The sequence below is a fragment of the Ostrea edulis genome, chromosome 3 (assembly GCF_947568905.1).
Source record: "Ostrea edulis chromosome 3, xbOstEdul1.1, whole genome shotgun sequence".
Taxonomy (NCBI): Eukaryota; Metazoa; Mollusca; class Bivalvia; order Ostreida; family Ostreidae; genus Ostrea; species Ostrea edulis.
In genome coordinates this window covers 6,865,325-6,884,434 of record NC_079166.1, presented here as the reverse complement: position 1 = coordinate 6,884,434, position 19,110 = coordinate 6,865,325, and the positions used below count along the sequence as shown (strand labels likewise).

The window sequence follows — 19,110 nt, the reverse complement described above, 5'->3', positions numbered from 1 at the left end:
AGGTTGTTCGACACATAATGTGTATTGTGTGATATCTCAAAAGCATTCGTCTCAAATAGTGAAATTACCATTGCATCCCGTCAAGTTCTACTTCATTTCTTTACTCAAACCACACAGCCCAGTAGCTAACTACTTCGTTACTAGCTTGAAAATACGGATGTATATTGAATTGCTGTGTTAAAATTTAGAAATTCACTTCAAAATTAAGGATTATCTCCCTCATGCATAGCTCTTATCCTTAGATGAATGTGACTCCACGTTTTTGGCACTCTGTTTTCCCTTAAATAGCTTTTGGGACCTACAAGTTTATGTTATTTCGGATTTCAAACATTTCGGTTGAGCATCACTGAAGAGACATTATTTGTCAAAATGAGCATCTGGTGCAGTTTTACATATGGTACATGAGGTGCATTAGATAAACATACATTTGAGTAAGAATAAGGTCAGCGTATGTACAAATATACAATATACATGTATTGGAAAAAGTATTTACAAAATATGTTAAGGAGGACAGACTAATGCATAGATTCTTGAGATAAACATACAGAGTTTTTAAGTGTTTTAACCTTACTGGTTGACATGATTTCATGAAATTTAATAATATTAGGTCTTGTGTAGTACCTACTGTGTAGGTATTGTTTTCTAATATTTGACAAAGCACTGCATTCTAATATATAATGGAATTCGTCTGCAATTTTCGATTCATTACACAAACACAACATCTTTCATTATATGGAATACCAATAGTATTCACCGCGGTTTGAAATACATAATTTCAATCTCTGAATCCATTTCTGAAATGCGTCACAGTACGCTGATTTAGATACACCTCTGAGGCACTGACGGATGGCTGAGACAAGGGTTTGTCGGGATTTGTAACGACAATCAGATAAAAACGTTTCAAGTTTTGGAAAAAAGAAAAAGTCGCATGGGGCTAGATCTGGAGAGCATGGTGGGTGTGGCGAAACGGTAACCCTCTACGACTTCACAAATTGCTTCACAAGCTCAGATGTATGTGATAGAGCATTATCATGAAGTAGACGAACATGCCTAAATCCTGACACAGGGCGTCGTTTGTGATAATATTTCTTGAGCTTTTTTAGTATAACATCTCGGTAATACCGACCTGTAACACTTTCGCCCTTCGGCAGCGGAATTTGTTCGACTATACCATCACATGAGAATATGCAATAAAGAACCTTCTTTGTGTTTATGGTTCTTTTGGCAACTACAGGCCTTCTACTGTGTTTAGTTAGCCGTATTTTGTTTCCAATTTTTACAGTTTCGAAATATTGAACCCATGTTTCGTCACCAGTAACAATGTTTGCAAGTTGTCTTTGATTGAATTTGAGAAACATTTTGAACAATGGCTTAGCGGTTTGAACTCGTACCCGTTTTTTGGTCATCTGTCAATATATGCGGTATCCATCTGACAGAAATCTTTCGTACTTTCAAAATGAAATGCACCCGCGATAGCGATATGCCAACAGCTTTGGCAATATCACGAGTCGTGTATCTGTGATAACTTTCAATTATTTCCCTGACTTTTGAGACATTTACCTTGCCTGTTACAGTTACAGGTCGACCAGATTTTGCTGCATCTTTGACGGACTCTGTGCCAGTCAGAATTTTCTTTCTACACCTACGAACTGTTTCATATGATACATTTACTTTATCAGACCCATAAACTTCCCCCAATTAAGTAAATCTGCATTACTGAATGACCGAGTTTTGTGCGAACTTTCATATAAGTTTCTAATTTCTTCAATATTCTCAACCCGTTTCCCAACCATTTTCACAACAATGGTCAGCGACTGGCTCTATTGAAATGACTATAAGTTTTAAAACTATGTAGAGCTGAAGGCTTGTGTTTATACCGTTGAAAAGGTATTGAATAGAGCTATTCATGAGTATCATTATCCACCAAATCGTGCAAAGCGTTATCGCGCTGTGGTACAATGCACATTACATATCGAACAGCCCTCGTATATTTTGAGTGAATAAACTGAATTAAATTAAAACGTTTTCACCGTCCGTTTATTGAAAGCCACTCGTCTATTGTGATATGGACATATCTAAATAGTGCTTGGGTGAACACGTACTGGTGGGATTTACATCACTACAACATGCACAGATCCCAACATGACTACAGGCCAAGCTTCAAAGGAATTGTTTTCACAACCATAAAGCCAAATAAACCATATAAATATGAGACTTGATACATTATCTGTCTTCGTAACCGAGCGTAGCAACATTACAGGAGAAAATAAATGTTTGTATCAGCATCTAAATACGAACATAAACCATACTTAAATAAACATTGGAGACATTGTAGAGAAAAGAGAATTTCTGACGCACAGCTTCTCAATCGTCAACTTCTCATATTTATATAGCAATATTCCATTATCACCTGCAAATGGTGTTTATATATCTTAACTGATTCCATATGCTAGAGCTTATTCTGCTTCTGATCAGTTTCAAATCGACGTAAGCTACTGACAAAAAAGTTGATGGTACAGGGGTTTCAACAGTCTCGATCGAAGTCAGCATTTCGCAAATCCTATGGTCGTTATAATGATCTAGTTCGTCAATACAACCTATCATTAGGTTAAATGCTGTCTGACATGTTTCATACCGATTGCTAGACCGTTCTTGGCACACTGATTTTGACTACGAATAACTCCGTTTACCTAATCAGGATATAGAGCTCACGGTGGGTGTGTCCGGTCGACAGGGGATGCTTACTCCTCCTTGGCACATTATCCCACCTCTGATGTGTCCAGGGGTCCATGTTTGTCCAACTATATATTTTGTATTGCTTATAGGAGTTATGAGATTGATCACTGATCGTTATCTTCACGTTTCATCTTAACCCTTGTACATATACACCTCATTAAACAAACAAAAAATTATCCAATGTTATTTATATACCCTTTTATTCATAGCAGGAAATTTTAAAGTGTTGTTTGTATCAGTCAGATATTGAACAGTCTTTGAATCAACGACCCCTATCGGCAAATGAAGTATATGTGGGTGAAAGGAACGATAACGATAACTCTGGGTAGAGATTGGAAATGTCCTCCGCATCCATTGGGCTTCTGTCAAAATACCGACGCAGTATCACATATTTTCTTAAAGTACTTAAAATATTATTGTGCTGTAATATCAAGCAAATGGTTTGTGACACGTTTTGAAACACGTAGCGTAGGATTAAAAGACTGCGTGGTTTTGAAAAGATCGCGTGGTTTTGAAGTTTGTAAACAATGATCAGGCCTGGAGGTCATAAAACTTTCTTGAGCACGTTTCCATACTCAAGCTCGAAATCCGTGCACGTAATCGTACTCATACTCAAAAATGAAGATTATAAAACGTTTCTAAAATCACTCTCACCTGATCAGGATATAGGGATCACGGTGGGTGTGACCTGTCGACAGGGGATGCTTACCCCTAAACACCTGATCCCACCTGTGGTGTGTCCAGGGGTCCGTATTTGCCAATCTCCCTTTTTTATTGCTTATGGGAGTTATAAGATTGATCACTGTTCGTTATCTTCACTTTCCATGTTGCTGCCATGATGCCGCTAGTACAAGATTCTTGTAAAACTCCTTGCAATTGTAAACATTTACCTAAGCTTAATCAATTTATTGGGCAGAATTTTAAGAACAATGTTTTTACCGATTGAAAAGAAATTCCTGAAATTCTCATTTAGATTTGATTGATATGATGAGATATATTTCTAAGATTTCATCAGACGAATGAGAATACCTTTGGAATCATTTGAGAACATTGGAATGCTGTATGGCATGTTCATTGTATGTGAGAATTTATCAAATGGTTTAAAATTGTTTTCGAAATATTTGAGATCATTCTTGAGATTGTCGAGAAATGCACTCAAAGTTCATTGAAATGATATGATGAAACATATTTCTAACATTTTATCAGATGAACGAAAATTCTTTAGGGATCGTTTGAAAACATGCATGGGGTAATTGAGACATCCACGCAGAATATTGCTTTGCAACGTTTTCCTCTTGGCTGATATTTTTATTTCACTTTAAAGTTTTTGATGTTCCTTTAAACTGATATTTTGTGATAATATTGAGGAAAAATCAAGCATTATTCCTATCAAATGTCATTTAATATGATGGTGTATTTTTCACACATCAAAACAATTTTGTAATTTATTTCAACAGATGTCTTATGCATAATATGTATATCACTGTAAAATGCAATCATTTGATTACATGTAACTTAACAGTCCGATCATGAGTCATCATAATAAAGGATTGAACTGATCAAGCAACGATATGAATTTCTAAAAACCTTTCCATTTTTCCATTTCATAAAAAATAATTCGTAAGGAAATTGCAGTAAATTATTGAAAATATTGTTTTTATATGATAGTAGTATTGTTATAACTTGTACTGTATATTCATACAACATTATAACAAACCAAGCTTAGAGCTTCTCCGTACTTTCAGTACTTTGATTGTTATAATACATACAATAAACTGACTAATGTCCAGAGGATGAGCCGTTGAAGGCATGTTCTTGGAACATTGCCAGGTCGCCGAATGACAAACTTACAGACACTGATTTTGTTTACAATTTAAAGAGTTTTGATTTAGCTTTCTTTCTGAAAGCATATTGACACAGAAGTAAATATTGAAGGGTTTTGTGAACCTATAATTCTGTACAGAAAGGAAATGCATTGTTTTATTTTTCAAAGAATGGTTGAAATTTTTTTTACGTGTAACCTTACTTGAAACACAACACACTATATTAAACTATACCTAATTACAAAGCATAAAAAACGCCCCGTATTTATTGAAATTAGTCAAATCAATTGTAGTAGACATGTATATACACATGGATTATGATTAATACAATTTAAGAAACATTGGTAATTTTCATGCAAGTACATGTACATACGTTACATTAAAATCCTACTGATAATTCCATGCATTTTACAAGCCATTTCAGCAAATAGGGCACTGTTTTAACATGAAACTTCCACAATCTATATTCATTTCAAGCATTCACAAATTACCTTTTTAGCACTTGATCACAATCCAACACTGTCATTGATGCATATACATGTACACGTATAAAATTTCATCACTTAATGAATTAAAATTCGCTTTAGAAACGGACATTTAGAATTCGATTGCTACTTTATTGGTGATTCGTTACCCAGGTAAAATACAGGTAAGCTGTACTTGTGATCCCCTCTGATGGTCGTAATTACATAATTAGATGGGGTTTTTGGCGGGTAGACGTTCCGAGATCACACCTCACGAAGCATCACATGTACGTAATGAACCAGGTACCGTAACTTTGATAGATACGGTGAGGGGTGGCAGTATAAAGACCCGAGCTGTCTTCTGGTCATCAGTCTTAGCGTGGGCTGCCGTTTGGGAAACAGTCGGAATTTTAAGCATTTCTTTGGTGACTATAACATTCTAAGTTTTTAATTACATGAAGTTCGAATTGAACGTTTTCCTTGATCGTTAATTTACACATTTTGGACTGTTCAAAAACTAGATCGACTTTACGCTTTTGCATGATATTACAGTGTATTTATGTGCAACATATTTCTGTTAAGTCTTACTTTTATTTTATGAGTAAAATATTGAATAGAAAATATATGTTTGCCTTTTTCTCTCTAATCAATTCACTTTCATTTTATAAGTACAATATTAAATAAAAAGAATAGGTTTTCCTTTTTCACTAATCGTTTCACTTTCATTTGATAAATACATTATTAAACAGAAAGTATATTTTTGCCTTCTTTTCATTTATGATTTTAAATGCAGACTCACCAGAATGATGCACTTCAAGGTTCTCATGTGCCTGGGATTTCTGACAGTCGGTAAGATTTGAATATTCGTCATTTAAAAACTAATGTCAAAATTTAAATTCCTTCTTCGTCATAGGAATTGCCTACATTTGGTCAGTTGAGATTAATTTCTGTTTCTTAGGATCAAACTCCTTTGTGGGACTGAATATTATTACAGACCGTGCAGAAGGGCGATCTGTTCTGATATGGGTTTTTTTAAATTGTACATGCCTTTCTGCGAAATTATGGAATGTTTTCGTTTCTGCGGGATTGATGTTAATGATTGCATTTCTTTTGAAATGTTTCCTATAATAATATAATAGGTACATGGATTGAGGTTGTTGTTAATATTAGCCTTCCATTTGTATAACTTCCAGCAATAATGTAACAAACATTAAGCTTAGCAGAGGTCGTCAATCTTTGCTGCGTTTGTTTAGGGTTTAGATCATTTTATTAATTACTCTATATCTATTTATTCATTTATGAAATACAAAAGGGTGCACGGTGTTTTGTGGATTGAGGATCGTCAGTGTTGTTCGATCTGTAAATAATGATGAAAACAATGAATGAATAAAATAACAGAGTGATTTTTTTCATCTTCTACGGTGTGACGTCATTGACACTTGCGACAAGTTGATTCCTCGTCCCTTATCTAATTAGGATAAAATAAACAATCTGTAGACGTCTGCTGCTTTGAATCGTGTAGCCAATATTTCAATATTTTTGAAGATATGTGGTCAAAATGAATGATGTTGTAGCTAAATGGCAATTTCCATCATGGTTTGTTGGTGTGGATCGTACTGTTTCAAAAGGCGATGCTGTGTAACATCTTTTTTGTTACATGTACAAAGCGTCCCTTCTTGCTTCGGATGGCAACGGTATGCAACAAGTTAATTTTTTTAAGTAGATGTTTATTCCTCATATACATACATACAACTGTACATACATAAATATCAAGAATACCCCCATAAAAGCTCGAAAGCTTATTTCCAGTGGGGTCCTTTGATGCACGAATGTTTGCGCTAGGGTATCATTTAGGTGGGAGGAGTGCGGAGTACCCGGAGGAAAACCACGTGTCCGAGCGGGCGACCGCCATACCCACTCACATACAACCACTGCCCATCACGGGGATCGAACTCGGGTCGCAGCGGCGAGAAGCAAGAGCGCCACCTCAACCCGGATACCCTGTTCCATATCGTGCAGGGACTGCACCTTTTAGGGTGATTCCGGAAACAAAAATCCACCAAAGACTGTAAATTCCTTTCAATCACTGTGTTTGGAGTTAGTACATTTGTATTTTATGTATGTGTGTCTTTCATGTAAACCCACACTCAACATTTCCAGGTCGATACTAAAACCACATAGACGCTTAGAGACCTCTTGGATGCTTAAAAATCACTAGGGTAATGCATAACAGGCAACTCGCCTAATGGACAATAATCACCCGGCCTCTCTCTTCCATCGTTCTCTTCATCTATATCACTTGGTTGCCCGTTGCCGAGAAAACATCTCCACTGCGGCGGCTCACCGCTCCCTGCAGGCTACCTCTCCCCAGCTCTTTCATTCTCTTAGTCTATGTACAATAAGATAAACCATCCCATTACCCGTCTTTCTAAGTGTACAGGCAACCAACGAACGTAAATCTATCCTACCATTGGATACAATGAGTCACGTGATCGCCATCTAATATTACTTATTAGGTTTATAACTGATCGCCTACGGATGTATTGGGTTAGTCAATCACATAGACGGTGAGGAAAGCGAGCTGACTATGCGATTGATCAACTCAATATATATATATATATATATATATATATATATATATATATGATCTCACCTATTTGCTTGCATAGACACAGGGTTCCTCGTCAAAAATTAGAAAGAATTCACAAAATTATTTTCTACTTTGTTTTATCATACCAACCGTGTGTACTAGGACTGACTTTACATTCGCTCTACGAATACTTTTAGTTGTTTTCGACTGGTACATGTATATATGGTAAATGTTACTGATAACAAAGAATATCTTAATCCGTTAACTACATGTACATATATGATGTACATTAAAGTGATATTTGACATGATGTTAATGACTTGAAATTCAAACTGGACTTTAAATTTCATTGAAATGCTGATTAAATCATAAACCGGCACTATATAATGCAGTTATTTAGGCACATATATCTTAACGACAAAGATCTCTCTCTCTCTCTCTCTCTCTCTCTCTCTCTCTCTCTCTCTCTCTCTCTCTCTCTCAAATAATGTGTACACAGTTGCGTACTTGTATTTGCGTATAGGCAGCTACGATATGATATACCGATATAAGGCCTCAACTGCGCGCATGTTTTTTGTGTGTGTGTGCCGTAAATGCAATGTGTTTATATGGGGTGGATCTGTAGCTCTCTGATCTGTCCCAATATTTCATTTTGGGCATGGCCAGTTTTTAAATTGAGACAGGTTACTGACAAACAAGTTGACGGTGCAGGGGTTTCAACAGTTTCGTTTAAAGTCAGCATTTCTCAAATTCTATGGTCGTTATAACGATCTAGTTTACCAATACAACCTATAATAGGTCAAATGCTGTCTAATTTGTTTCATACCGATTGTAAAACCGTTCTTGGCGCATTGATTTTGACTACGGATACCTCCGTTTACCTGATCAAGATATAAGGCTTATAGCGGGCGTGACCGGTTGGCTGGGGATGCGTACTCCTCCGAGGCACCTGATCCCACCTCTGGTGTGTCCAGGGGTCCGTGTTTGCCCAACTATCTATTTTGTATTGCTTATAGGAGTTATGAGATTTGCCATTTTCCGTTATCTTCACCTTTCATCAGAGAGCTAGGTAGTTTTCCAGGTACATTTTGGGTTGATCAATGTCATAGACGGTGAGGTAAACGAGCTGTCTATGAAATTGATCAACCCAATATATATATCCTTGGACAGTGAGTTACAAACCTAATAAGTAAAAATCTATCTTTCTACGTACTATACTTTATAAAATAACGACGGTTAATGGATATACATGTATCATTTAATACATATTCTAAAACATGACATAGAATTGCCAAACTGCATCTTCAGATTACTCTAATCTTTAAGATTTCCGTCAGGAACATGATGACTGTCAAGCTGTTGTTAGGAGCGGATATCCCCCCAGTGTTTGGTTAATAACAATCAATCAGATTAATCGATAAATCTACCACATTCACTTCTTGTTTCAGATTCATTTCTTTTTGTATTTCTAGACTTACATTCAGGAAACTCGTTGACATGATCAGAAAAGAGGACTGTCACACGTCACTCACTCGTTCGTTCGTTCCATGTCGGTATCGGATGCCGTAAATGGTTGCTTGGTATAGTCGATATATATATATATTCGTATAGTCCAGAAGGGGTCATCACGTTACCCCTCCCCCCCCCCTTCCTGTCGTTACTCCCCTTTTGCCTGAAATTGCCTATTCATGTCTTAAATCGCAATTACACAGCGGGCGAACAGAGCATGACTTCTTTGGAATACGTGCGTGAGTGGTGTGAGTACGCGTGCACGCGCGTGTGATTCGTCAATGTAATTATAGCACTGAATTTATCATTATCAATTTCAGGTGTCCGCGAAGTGATGTCTGCCTACGGTGGAGGAGCATGTAATTTGCCCGCTGCAGCTCCCGGGGCCACTACACAATGTACTGGAACAGCCAATGGCTTCTGTGCGCTTGATACCATTTCCACCACAGCCCCTGTCGCTACCACAGGGAAATGTGTCTGTTACTATGGCTACAGTGGAACAGCTTGTGCAAGTATGTTCATTGCTTTATGGACATCTCTCTCTCTCTCTCTCTCTCTCTCTCTCTCTCTCACCATTACTAAAGAACTGTTATTCTTTATTCCCTAATGGTAGCTTACACGGATCCAAACTCATCATCCTCATCATCAAGCGCAAATAACGTCATTGGTGCTTTGGCGTTAGGGGGTCTTGGCGCTTATGCCTTGAGTCAGCTCGGTGGTGGTGCATCACAAACCCCACTGGGCATTGGTCCAGGATCGGAAGCAGCCCAAGACGCCTTTTACCTCCGACAATCAGTGAACCCGGGATTCGGCAAATGAATATATTTTATAAACTGTTGAAGACGCCCGTGAATGCATTAAAATGGCTGGTAGAAAGTAAATACTGTTTCTGTTGGATTCTGCGTTTCCATTCTTTCATATGTTTGAGGGCGACTCTAAGATTTACGATTTTTACTAATTTTAAAAATTGTGCACTATATATATATATATATATATATATATATATATATATATATAGTTATAACGTTATAACGATTTAGTTCGTCAATACAACCTCGCATTGGGTCAAATGCTGTCTGACGTGTTTCATACCGATTGTTAAGCCGTTCTTGGCACACTGATTTTGACTACGGATAACTCCGTTTACCTGATCAAGATATAGGGCTCACGGCAGGTGTGACCAGTCAACAGGGGATGCTAACTCCTCCTAGGCACCTGATCCCACCTCTGGTGTGTCCAGGGGTCCGTGTTTGCCCAACTATCTATTTTGTATTGCTTATAGGAGTTATGAGATTGATCACTCTTCGTTATCTTCACCTTGCATATATATATATATATATATATATATATATATATATATATATATATGAATCAAGAATTCGACACAGTTGTAAAATGATTTAAAAGAATAAAATCCAAAATGATCACATAATAATCAACGATCAGTTCCTACTAGTACTTTTACCTCACGACTCTTTAGGCAGTTTGTCTTGAATGTGTCATAGTTGCGTAATAACGTTGAAAAGTAAACGTTTATTGTGACATCATAATAACTTCCGGCATCGGTGTTGATGATATAACGTCATACTCATGCACTTATTGCGCCAAAACAATAGCACAACATATTATACACTTATATACTGACTATGAGGACAATAGCAAGTATATTGTCCCCCTAGACAGCAACAAATTCCCGAGACGCAGCCGAAAATAGTTGCTATCTAGGAGGAAAATAAATTTGCGATTGTCCGAATAATCAGTGAATAGGCGTTTTATTATACCAAAGCAGATTTTACTGATATCAGACATACCAAAGTGAAGTTTACCTGTCTCCATTATCGTTTGGTAAACTAACAAGAGATGCTTGTAAAACGAATGTCCCCCATGGTTCAAAATTGGAAAGGGTTATACACATGCATAATTTAATTGATAATAGTATCACCAATTCAGAATATTGAGCAGACAATATCTTCCTATGTCAAGCGTGGACTGACCGTGTGCCCTAAAAATCAATAGGGGTCATCTACTCCTGATGTTGTACCAGTGTACCAAGTTTGTTGTCAATCAAGCAAATAATTCTTAAAATATAGGAGATAATATATTACTATGTCCAGTTTAACCTTTGACCATGTGACCTCAAAACCAAGAGGGGCCATCTTCTCCTGGAGATATACCAGTTTACCAAGTTTGTTGTCTGTCAACCAAAGGGTTCTCCATATTGAATGGTCAGTATATTCCTATGTCCACTTTGACCCTTGACAATGTGACCTCAAAATCAATAAGGGTCATCTACTCCTTAGGATGCACCAGTGTACTAAGTTCGATGTCTGTCAAGCAAACGGTTCTCAAGATAATATTGAGCGGACAGTATTTTCTTATGTCTAGAGTAGATTGACCCCATAACTTTGACCTTTTGATCTGAAAAACAATAGGGGTCCTCTTCTACCATTAACCAACCCACATATGAAATATTACGATCAAGTGAATGGTTCTCAAAATATTGAACGGACATGTGGTCTACCGACCGACCGATAGGTGCAAAGCATTATGCCCCTCTTCTTTGAAGGGGGCATAATATAGGGTTATCGGACTTTGACATCATAGATTTGATAACACTAGAGATATTCCGAAAAAGGAAAACGCGGGAAAATATAGCATCCAGTAAATAGTTTCGAGACTATTTCCCTAGGGCAGATAGTTCAAAAACTATTTCATGGTTAGCGTTATCCAGAAGATATAGCAAATTTATTCACCTAACATTTATATAGCAAAAACATTCTGAGATACAATGAATAATAATATTGATGTACATAGAATAAATGCATTTTAAGCTGTTTACGATGAAGTTCAGGTTTTTAAAAGTTTGATAAAATAATCTTCCTCGTACATGTCCAAGATCTAATCCGATTTCGATATCGACAATATCAAATTGATATCTAGGCAATATCGTCGTACCTGCTTACGTTCTCGATGTTGACATTGCGATATTGAAAATCTTTATTTTAAATGTGTTTGAATTAAGAGTCTTAGTACACACAGCATAACGTCTGCCTATGATGTCGATATCGAAATTCTCACAACGATATCGTATCGATATCGACAATTTCTATTCTATTATTTATTGTATATCATTACTTTAAAAAGCTCTGAATTTTAGTTAAATTTCAGCATTGCGGAAACCATTAGCAATCATAGCCTACAGTTTCCGTAGACTAAAACTTGACGGAAACTATATAATCGTTTACGCACGGCGTAAACCATACGGGAAATCTCAACTTCAGGTTTCCGCAGACTAAAACTTGACGGAAACTTGCGGAAACTATATAATCGTGTACGCACTGCGGAAACCATATGGGAAACTTCAAAGTCAAGTTTCCGCAAGGTTTCCATATGGTTCAGTTTTGCGGAAACTAGCATTTTCATCGAGTGGAATGTGTTGAATTAATAATCTTAGTATATACAGTATGTCTACCTGCGATGTCGATATCGTCTATATCGCCGCATTCGACATTCTCACAAGGATTTTGTATGGATATTGACGATTTCTATCTTAAACGTGTTTGAATTGATAGTCTTAGTTTACGCAGCATAACTGATGCCTGTCTATGATGTCAATATCGTCGATATCGAGATTCTCACAACGATATCGTATTGATATCGATAATTTCTATCTTAAATATGTTGAATCAATAGCGTTAGTCTACACAACATTATGTAAACACTACGTTAAGCAAAACGATCGTGACTCGATATCGACCCGATATCGTCGATATTGACAGGAAGAGAAATTAAACCTATTTTAGTCCTCATTAGAAAAACGATCATGATTCGATATCGACAGAAAGAAATTATTTCTATTTCAGTTCTAACACTACCTTTAAAATGAACGTGATTCGATATCGACACGATATCGTCGATATGAAAGAAAAATAATTTCTATTTCAGTTCTAACATTACGTTTAAAACTATTGTGATTCGATATCGACAGGAAGAGAAATCAGTCTTCATACAACCATTACGAAAACGATCATGATTCGATATCCACACGATATCGACAGGAAGAGAAATCCTTATTTCAGTTCTAAGAAAATAGATCGTATTTCGACATCGATAGGAAAATGAATCAATCCTATAATTGTCCTGATACAGCCTGTACAAAACCGATGTTGATTCGATATCGATACGATATCGTCAGTAAAGGTATGTGATTATTAAAGTGGTACTTATCCATATCGGTACGATGTCACGTTTGGTTTGTCGATATCGTATCTACATCCTGCCTTGGACATAACTCATATTCCTTTGCTAATTTAAAGGAAGATTTTGTTATTCGGAAGTTGATAAAAAGGGAATAAAATGAATACTCCATTTCTGTATTGTCACAGCATGGCGTATTACGAACACTTTGATCTCTGATTTGTTGTTTATAGATACGAAGCCGCTCAGTTAATTTACTGATCTGTCCAATGTAAAATTCTTTGATAGTCGGGCAAATGGTACAAAGAATTTTTTTTTTCGGTTTGCAGTTCATTGAGAAATTGGCGCGAATGTCCATTCCCGATTTAAGCTGAATTTTGTTTCCTGCCATGATCATTTAATAACGTTTAAAGTGATGACTTACATGTGAAACAAATGTAACAGGGGCTCTGTCCAATTAAACAACAAAGTCCTGTATGGGTTCCTAGATGTTGATCACCTCCATTTTATTGCCATAATCTAATCTATAATAGATATATATGTATGGCACTCTGAAACATATCAAACAAATAATTATATTTACAATCATATACTTCAAAGTATTACTTATTTACACAAATTACTTCTTCAAAATATATGTTACCATGATATTATAAACAAGATGTGTTTGTGAAACACAAATGCCCCCGATGATGGCCAATTCCGAAGATGGCCAAGGTCACAAGGGCAAATATCTTGGTACCAGTAGAAAGATCTTGTCACAAGAAATGCTCATGTACAATATAAAAGCTCTAATATTTACCATTTAGAAGTTATGACCAATATTAAAAAAATTAAAAGTAGGTCAAATATCAAGGTCAAAAGGTGTAGTACCCACGGAAAGGTCTTGTCACAAGGAATACTCATGTGAAATATCAAAGCTCTATCACTTACTGTTCAAAAGTTATTAGCAAGGTTAAAGTTTCAGACAGAGTGACAGAATGACAAAATTACAGAATGACAGACAGGACAAAAACAATATGCCCCCGATCTTCGATCTCGGGGGCATATAAAGCTTAAAACACTGATACTATATTTATGATACTTCTATAATGACTATACAGACATCATTTATTAATCATAGAATATATCATGAACACCATCATACCATTATATGGGAATAAGTGATGTGGCAATAATCCCTCATTAACAAAACATGTCCATGGAGATTGACTGTAAATTATGAAGTTTTACATAAATAAACTTGCATCATAAAAATATTAAGTATTTCTTCAAAAATATACCAATTCTGTGAAACACATTAACTTATTTCAAGCTAACTATTTTACGCCTCACAAAATATCATTCTCACTGTGCAAGTGCTATGGAATTAAATCTACCAAATTATTAAGTTTACTGCTAATTAGAAATAATATTAAAGTTAGAAAATAAGCTTACCTTGTTAAATAAATGATCAGTCAACAGTCAAATATCTGTCATATATTTTTACCAACTTCTTTATAAACCAACTAGACAAAGAATAACTACACCACCAAGAACTTTTGGAGGGAAAAAGAACTGACCAATAAAACACCAGCTAACAACACTAAAACCAATAGGAACTTCGAACACTTTCAAACCTATTTACAAAAGTTTAATTAATGACCTAAGGCTAAATTCAATAAATCAGAACAGGTACTGTCTGTCCTACTTGGATGAGCATAAAACACATCTCAATGTAGTGGTAATTCAGATAATGTTTAATTTGAAATCTATATACAAATTTGTGTAGATTTATTAATTTAAATCAATTAATAAACACTATTACACAACGATGGTGATTGAATGAAAAATTCGTCTGTAGTGATTTCTTAATCAAAAAAAAATCTTGTTCGGATTTCATCTGCACTAAGCACACGGGACTACTTTTCATTGAAATACGTCTTCCTTGTTCTAATTTTAGCGCTATTCATAGAACGGGAATTTCCACACCAGGATTATAAACGAAATGCATTCATTTGCTTTTTGTTTTTCATTGCTATCAAAAATAAACACAACCAAAGATATGAATAGAATACAAATTAATTTAAATAAACAACATACATCTAGGTCGAAGATGACGTAGGACACTGATTGGTAGAAGTAGACAGATTACAGGAGTTCCCGGTATGTATCGTCTACTTTACGAGATCGATAACATGACGGGGCGAGCGGCGACTTTTGATCTGGGAGATGTTGATGAAACTGAACTGCGTTGTATGGGGTTCAGTCAATGAGGGCAATTTAGATGAAGAGGTGTTGAGCTTTTTACTTGATTTTGAAATGGAACCGAGTCGCATTCCACCGTTCCAGCGACACAACCAGTGTTCAAAGTCTCCTTCAATACAATGTAGTATACATTCAGTCATCACTTGTTCTCTTTCTTTATTTCTAATTCAGCTCTTTACCACTGCACCTTTAATTTTGTGTATTATCTTTCAAAAACGTTAATTCAAGCTTTTTGATGAGATAACCTAATTGTTGTTGTTTTTTCTATCTAAGTGGGGCATGGACACGATTTGAGCGGAAATTTTTCAAATTTTATTTTTTTTTTCTTCCATTTCCAGTGTTTACAATGCTTGAATAAAGTATTTCTAATGGTCAACCAAAATTTGAATATCAATTGTTGATTTACAAGTGAGACACAGCACTCACAATTCCTTGTTATGTAAACAAGGCTTATGTCATGTTTTTGTTTACATATAGATTGCTCAATAGAAAAGGTCATGTTTAAAGCAAAATGAGATGTGCTAAACACTAGAAAATATTACTAGTATTTTTAACCTATGTAAATAAAAACATGGCACGGGCCTTGTTTACATAACAAAGAATTATGAGCTCTGTATCCCCCATGTACCTTGACAACTGACATTCATATCTTTGCTGACCATTGGATATACTATGTTTAAGCATTCTAAACATTAAAAATTGAAAAATAATTTTTGAAAATTTTCAGCTCAAATCGTGTCTATGTCCCTTTAAAAACATAATTAATTGATAAGAAATAAAACTTACAATTCCTCTTTTGATGCATGTATCAAATGAAAAATTGGACGGAAAACAGTTTAATCAAAGCGCTACGCTATCGTACTGTATATATTCCTGAAACTTCTCCTGTATCATTCCTGCATTCTCCACACTCGCTGTTAATCTCCCTGCTACATGATCTGACTCTACTAAAACTGGAAGACTACTGCAATACTCAACACTCCCTTCCCCAAAACACCCAATATGTCTCATTATCTGCCCCATATCATTCACTGAACCAGACATAGCCAAAGCCACTGCACAACCTGCCCTGAAACTGTGTGGGGTCTCCCCCTTTATCCATACTCATGTTCCTTAAATACACTCGTAACCTAGCATACACCACTGAATATGTTACACGCTGATCCAAGACCCGAGCATCCTCGCCAACAATCCTAAAGAGATAGCCATAAGAGAGATCAACACCCAAATCCCTACACCCAAATCCCTACACCCCGACACAAACTGTTGTAACCCTAGTACAGGACAGATATCCTCCTCAGCACACCTCTTAACAATAAACATGTTACTCCTCCTTTTAGCTCCTCTAAGTGTCTTCCCAAAGGTGTGATTAAACACAAAACCTGAATAATATCTGAGCCACTTAACCTCTTGGGTAACCAAATTTGCAAGATCTCCTGCCCTATCCCCAGCAAAAAAACCTGTAACTTAAACCAAGCCTGGTCTAGTAACAAGATATATTTCTTCTTAATTGATATAATATAGAACCCAAACTTAGTCGATTCCTAATATAACCCGCAATGGCCCTAACCTTGGTTATAAAAATAGGTCTAGTCTGCTTAGGTACCCAGTGAGACCTTGCCGGTTCCTCTTGTACTAGCTTTAAGTATCCTTTCACTATAGGCGATGCGGCTGGATTCCCTGAGCGAAGATCCCCATTCCAATATCTTCCAAATCCCATCTTATCAAATACATTCAACAATCTATTGATTATCAACGATACAGTACCCAATGCTAGACGGACTGGTCAACTACACTCAAATGCCCCTTTTTTCCGAGAAAATGACATTATATCCTATGAATCTGACTCTTACCACTTTAATCCTTCCCTACCAAAAAAATGTTCTGGCTTCCCTACCAAAAATGTCATCAGGAGTACAACTTGCAATCCACTGACCCGACACCCTTGCAATAAACGTAGTGATCTCCCTTTTTAAACACTCTTCTCTTTTAGAATTCAGTGATGACGACCTCCTAGCATCTAACTCCTTCAGCCTGTCATCCAAGACTTAAACATCAACAGATATACCTTGTTCCTGAAAAAGATTAAACACGTTTATTCCTTTAAAAATGTAAGTCTGTAAGCAACCAATGTCCATTTCAATCCCCTGTTATCAAGGGCATACCCTTTCTTTGTAGGAACCCGGATAATTCCTTTCTGTCCCTGGTAACCTAACACAACACTAGTTATCTTGCACCTCTCAATCAGAGGCCACCATACGGGCACCGACTGTATATGGTGAAGAACACAGGTACACACAGGCTCTTGTTCCTTCAACAATGACAACACCGAAAATATCATACCGAATGGAGGAAACACATAAGGATTAGTTTCCTGTGCAAGATCCTGAGCAAACACATCAACCCCTGCAGTAAAAGACATCGGACAAGGTGTAAAGTGCCTCAACAACTCACCCTCCTGGCCCTTCGTTACATTAGAATCAGAGGCCATCAGATCAATTGTATGGGGACCAAATGCTTTTTCAACCAAGTCCCAAGCCTGTCTATCCAAAATTGAGTCAGCATAATTAATACCAGTACTTCTTGAAGATGCATCAGCCTCATTCAATTTCGAGGGAACATACTGCAAACTCAACTCAAAATTTAACTGTAAAGACAAAGAAAAAATACTCTTTGTAATACAATTCAACGCACTATTTTTACCCCCTTGATTCTGCCAAACCCCAAATACAGCCATATTATCTGTCCACATAGGCACTCTATAGTCAGCTATACTCTGGCCAAGAGGCAACAATACTTTATAAACAGCATCAGCTTCTTTCAAATGAATAGGTCTTTGATCATTCACTTCCCAAAAACCACTAACCTCAAACCTATCCCCATTCTGTTCTACAACTGTTTCATACTTGTATAATGATGCATCAGAGGATAAGACAACCTGCCTATAACTCTCCCTCCTCCACCGACAACATCTCAAAAGGTCACCACGCTTCAATGCGATGTATCAAAATATGGATTTGGTGCCACATTGATGCAAGGAGGTCAGATTATAGCTTCCGCGTCAAAGAGCCGCATACAGAGTGAGATCCAGTATACACAGATGGAGAAGGGAATGCTCGCTATAGTTTTACAGAGTGAGATCCAGTATACACAGATGGAGAAGGGAATGCTCGCTATAGTTTTACAGAGTGAGACCCAGTATACACAGATGGAGAAGGGAATGCTCGCTATAGTTTTGAGTGAGATCCAGTATACACAGATGGGGAAGGGAATGCTCGCTATAGTTACAGAGTGAGATCCAGTATACACAGATGGGGAAGGGAATGCTCGCTATAGTTACAGAATGAGATCCAGTATACACAGATGGAGAAGGGAATGCTCGCTATAGTTTTACAGAGTGAGATCCAGTATACACAGATGGAGAAGGGAATGCTCGCTATAGTTACAGACTGAGATCCAGTATACACAGATGGAGAAGGAATGCTCGCTATAGTTACAGAGTGAGATCCAGTATACACAGATGGAGAAGGGAATGCTCGCTATA

At 36.8% G+C, this 19,110-nt stretch overlaps 1 protein-coding gene, 1 long non-coding RNA gene and 1 pseudogene across 3 annotated transcripts; 1 reads left to right on the top strand and 2 right to left on the bottom strand.

Annotated features, from left to right (window-relative positions):
- The first annotated feature begins 5,131 nt into the window (after positions 1-5,131).
- Positions 5,132-10,013, top strand: LOC125676763 (uncharacterized). 2 transcript variants are annotated; one of them, XM_056159846.1, is made up of 4 exons: positions 5,132-5,208; positions 5,817-5,872; positions 9,443-9,634; positions 9,736-10,013. In XM_056159846.1, exons 2-4 carry the CDS (start codon positions 5,827-5,829, stop codon positions 9,939-9,941), a joined length of 444 nt encoding a protein of 147 aa, XP_056015821.1. In that variant the 5' UTR covers positions 5,132-5,208; positions 5,817-5,826; the 3' UTR covers positions 9,942-10,013. The 2 variants fall into 2 exon arrangements, with proteins under 2 accessions (XP_056015821.1, XP_056015820.1); XM_056159845.1 differs by lacking the exon at positions 5,132-5,208 and adding an exon at positions 5,272-5,448.
- Positions 10,014-13,797: 3,784 nt separating this feature from the next.
- On the bottom strand, positions 13,798-15,404 carry LOC125673067 (uncharacterized). Its single transcript, XR_007369261.2, has 2 exons — positions 14,467-15,404; positions 13,798-13,870 (listed from the first exon to the last, which is right to left on the bottom strand). It is a non-coding gene; the product is annotated as an uncharacterized LOC125673067 (long non-coding RNA).
- A 1,002-nt stretch (positions 15,405-16,406) lies between these two features.
- Positions 16,407-18,449, bottom strand: LOC125676762 (uncharacterized; annotated as a pseudogene).
- Between the last annotated feature and the right edge of the window lie 661 nt (positions 18,450-19,110).

Excerpts from the sequence above, each read along its gene's own strand:
- LOC125676763 (XM_056159846.1), top strand. The coding sequence starts at position 5,827 with ATGATGCACTTCAAGGTTCTCATGTGCCTGGGATTTCTGACAGTCG. Across the intron at positions 5,873-9,442 it reads CCTGGGATTTCTGACAGTCG|GTGTCCGCGAAGTGATGTCT; the intron begins GTAAGATTTGAA and ends TATCAATTTCAG. Across the intron at positions 9,635-9,735 it reads CAGTGGAACAGCTTGTGCAA|CTTACACGGATCCAAACTCA; the intron begins GTATGTTCATTG and ends CCCTAATGGTAG.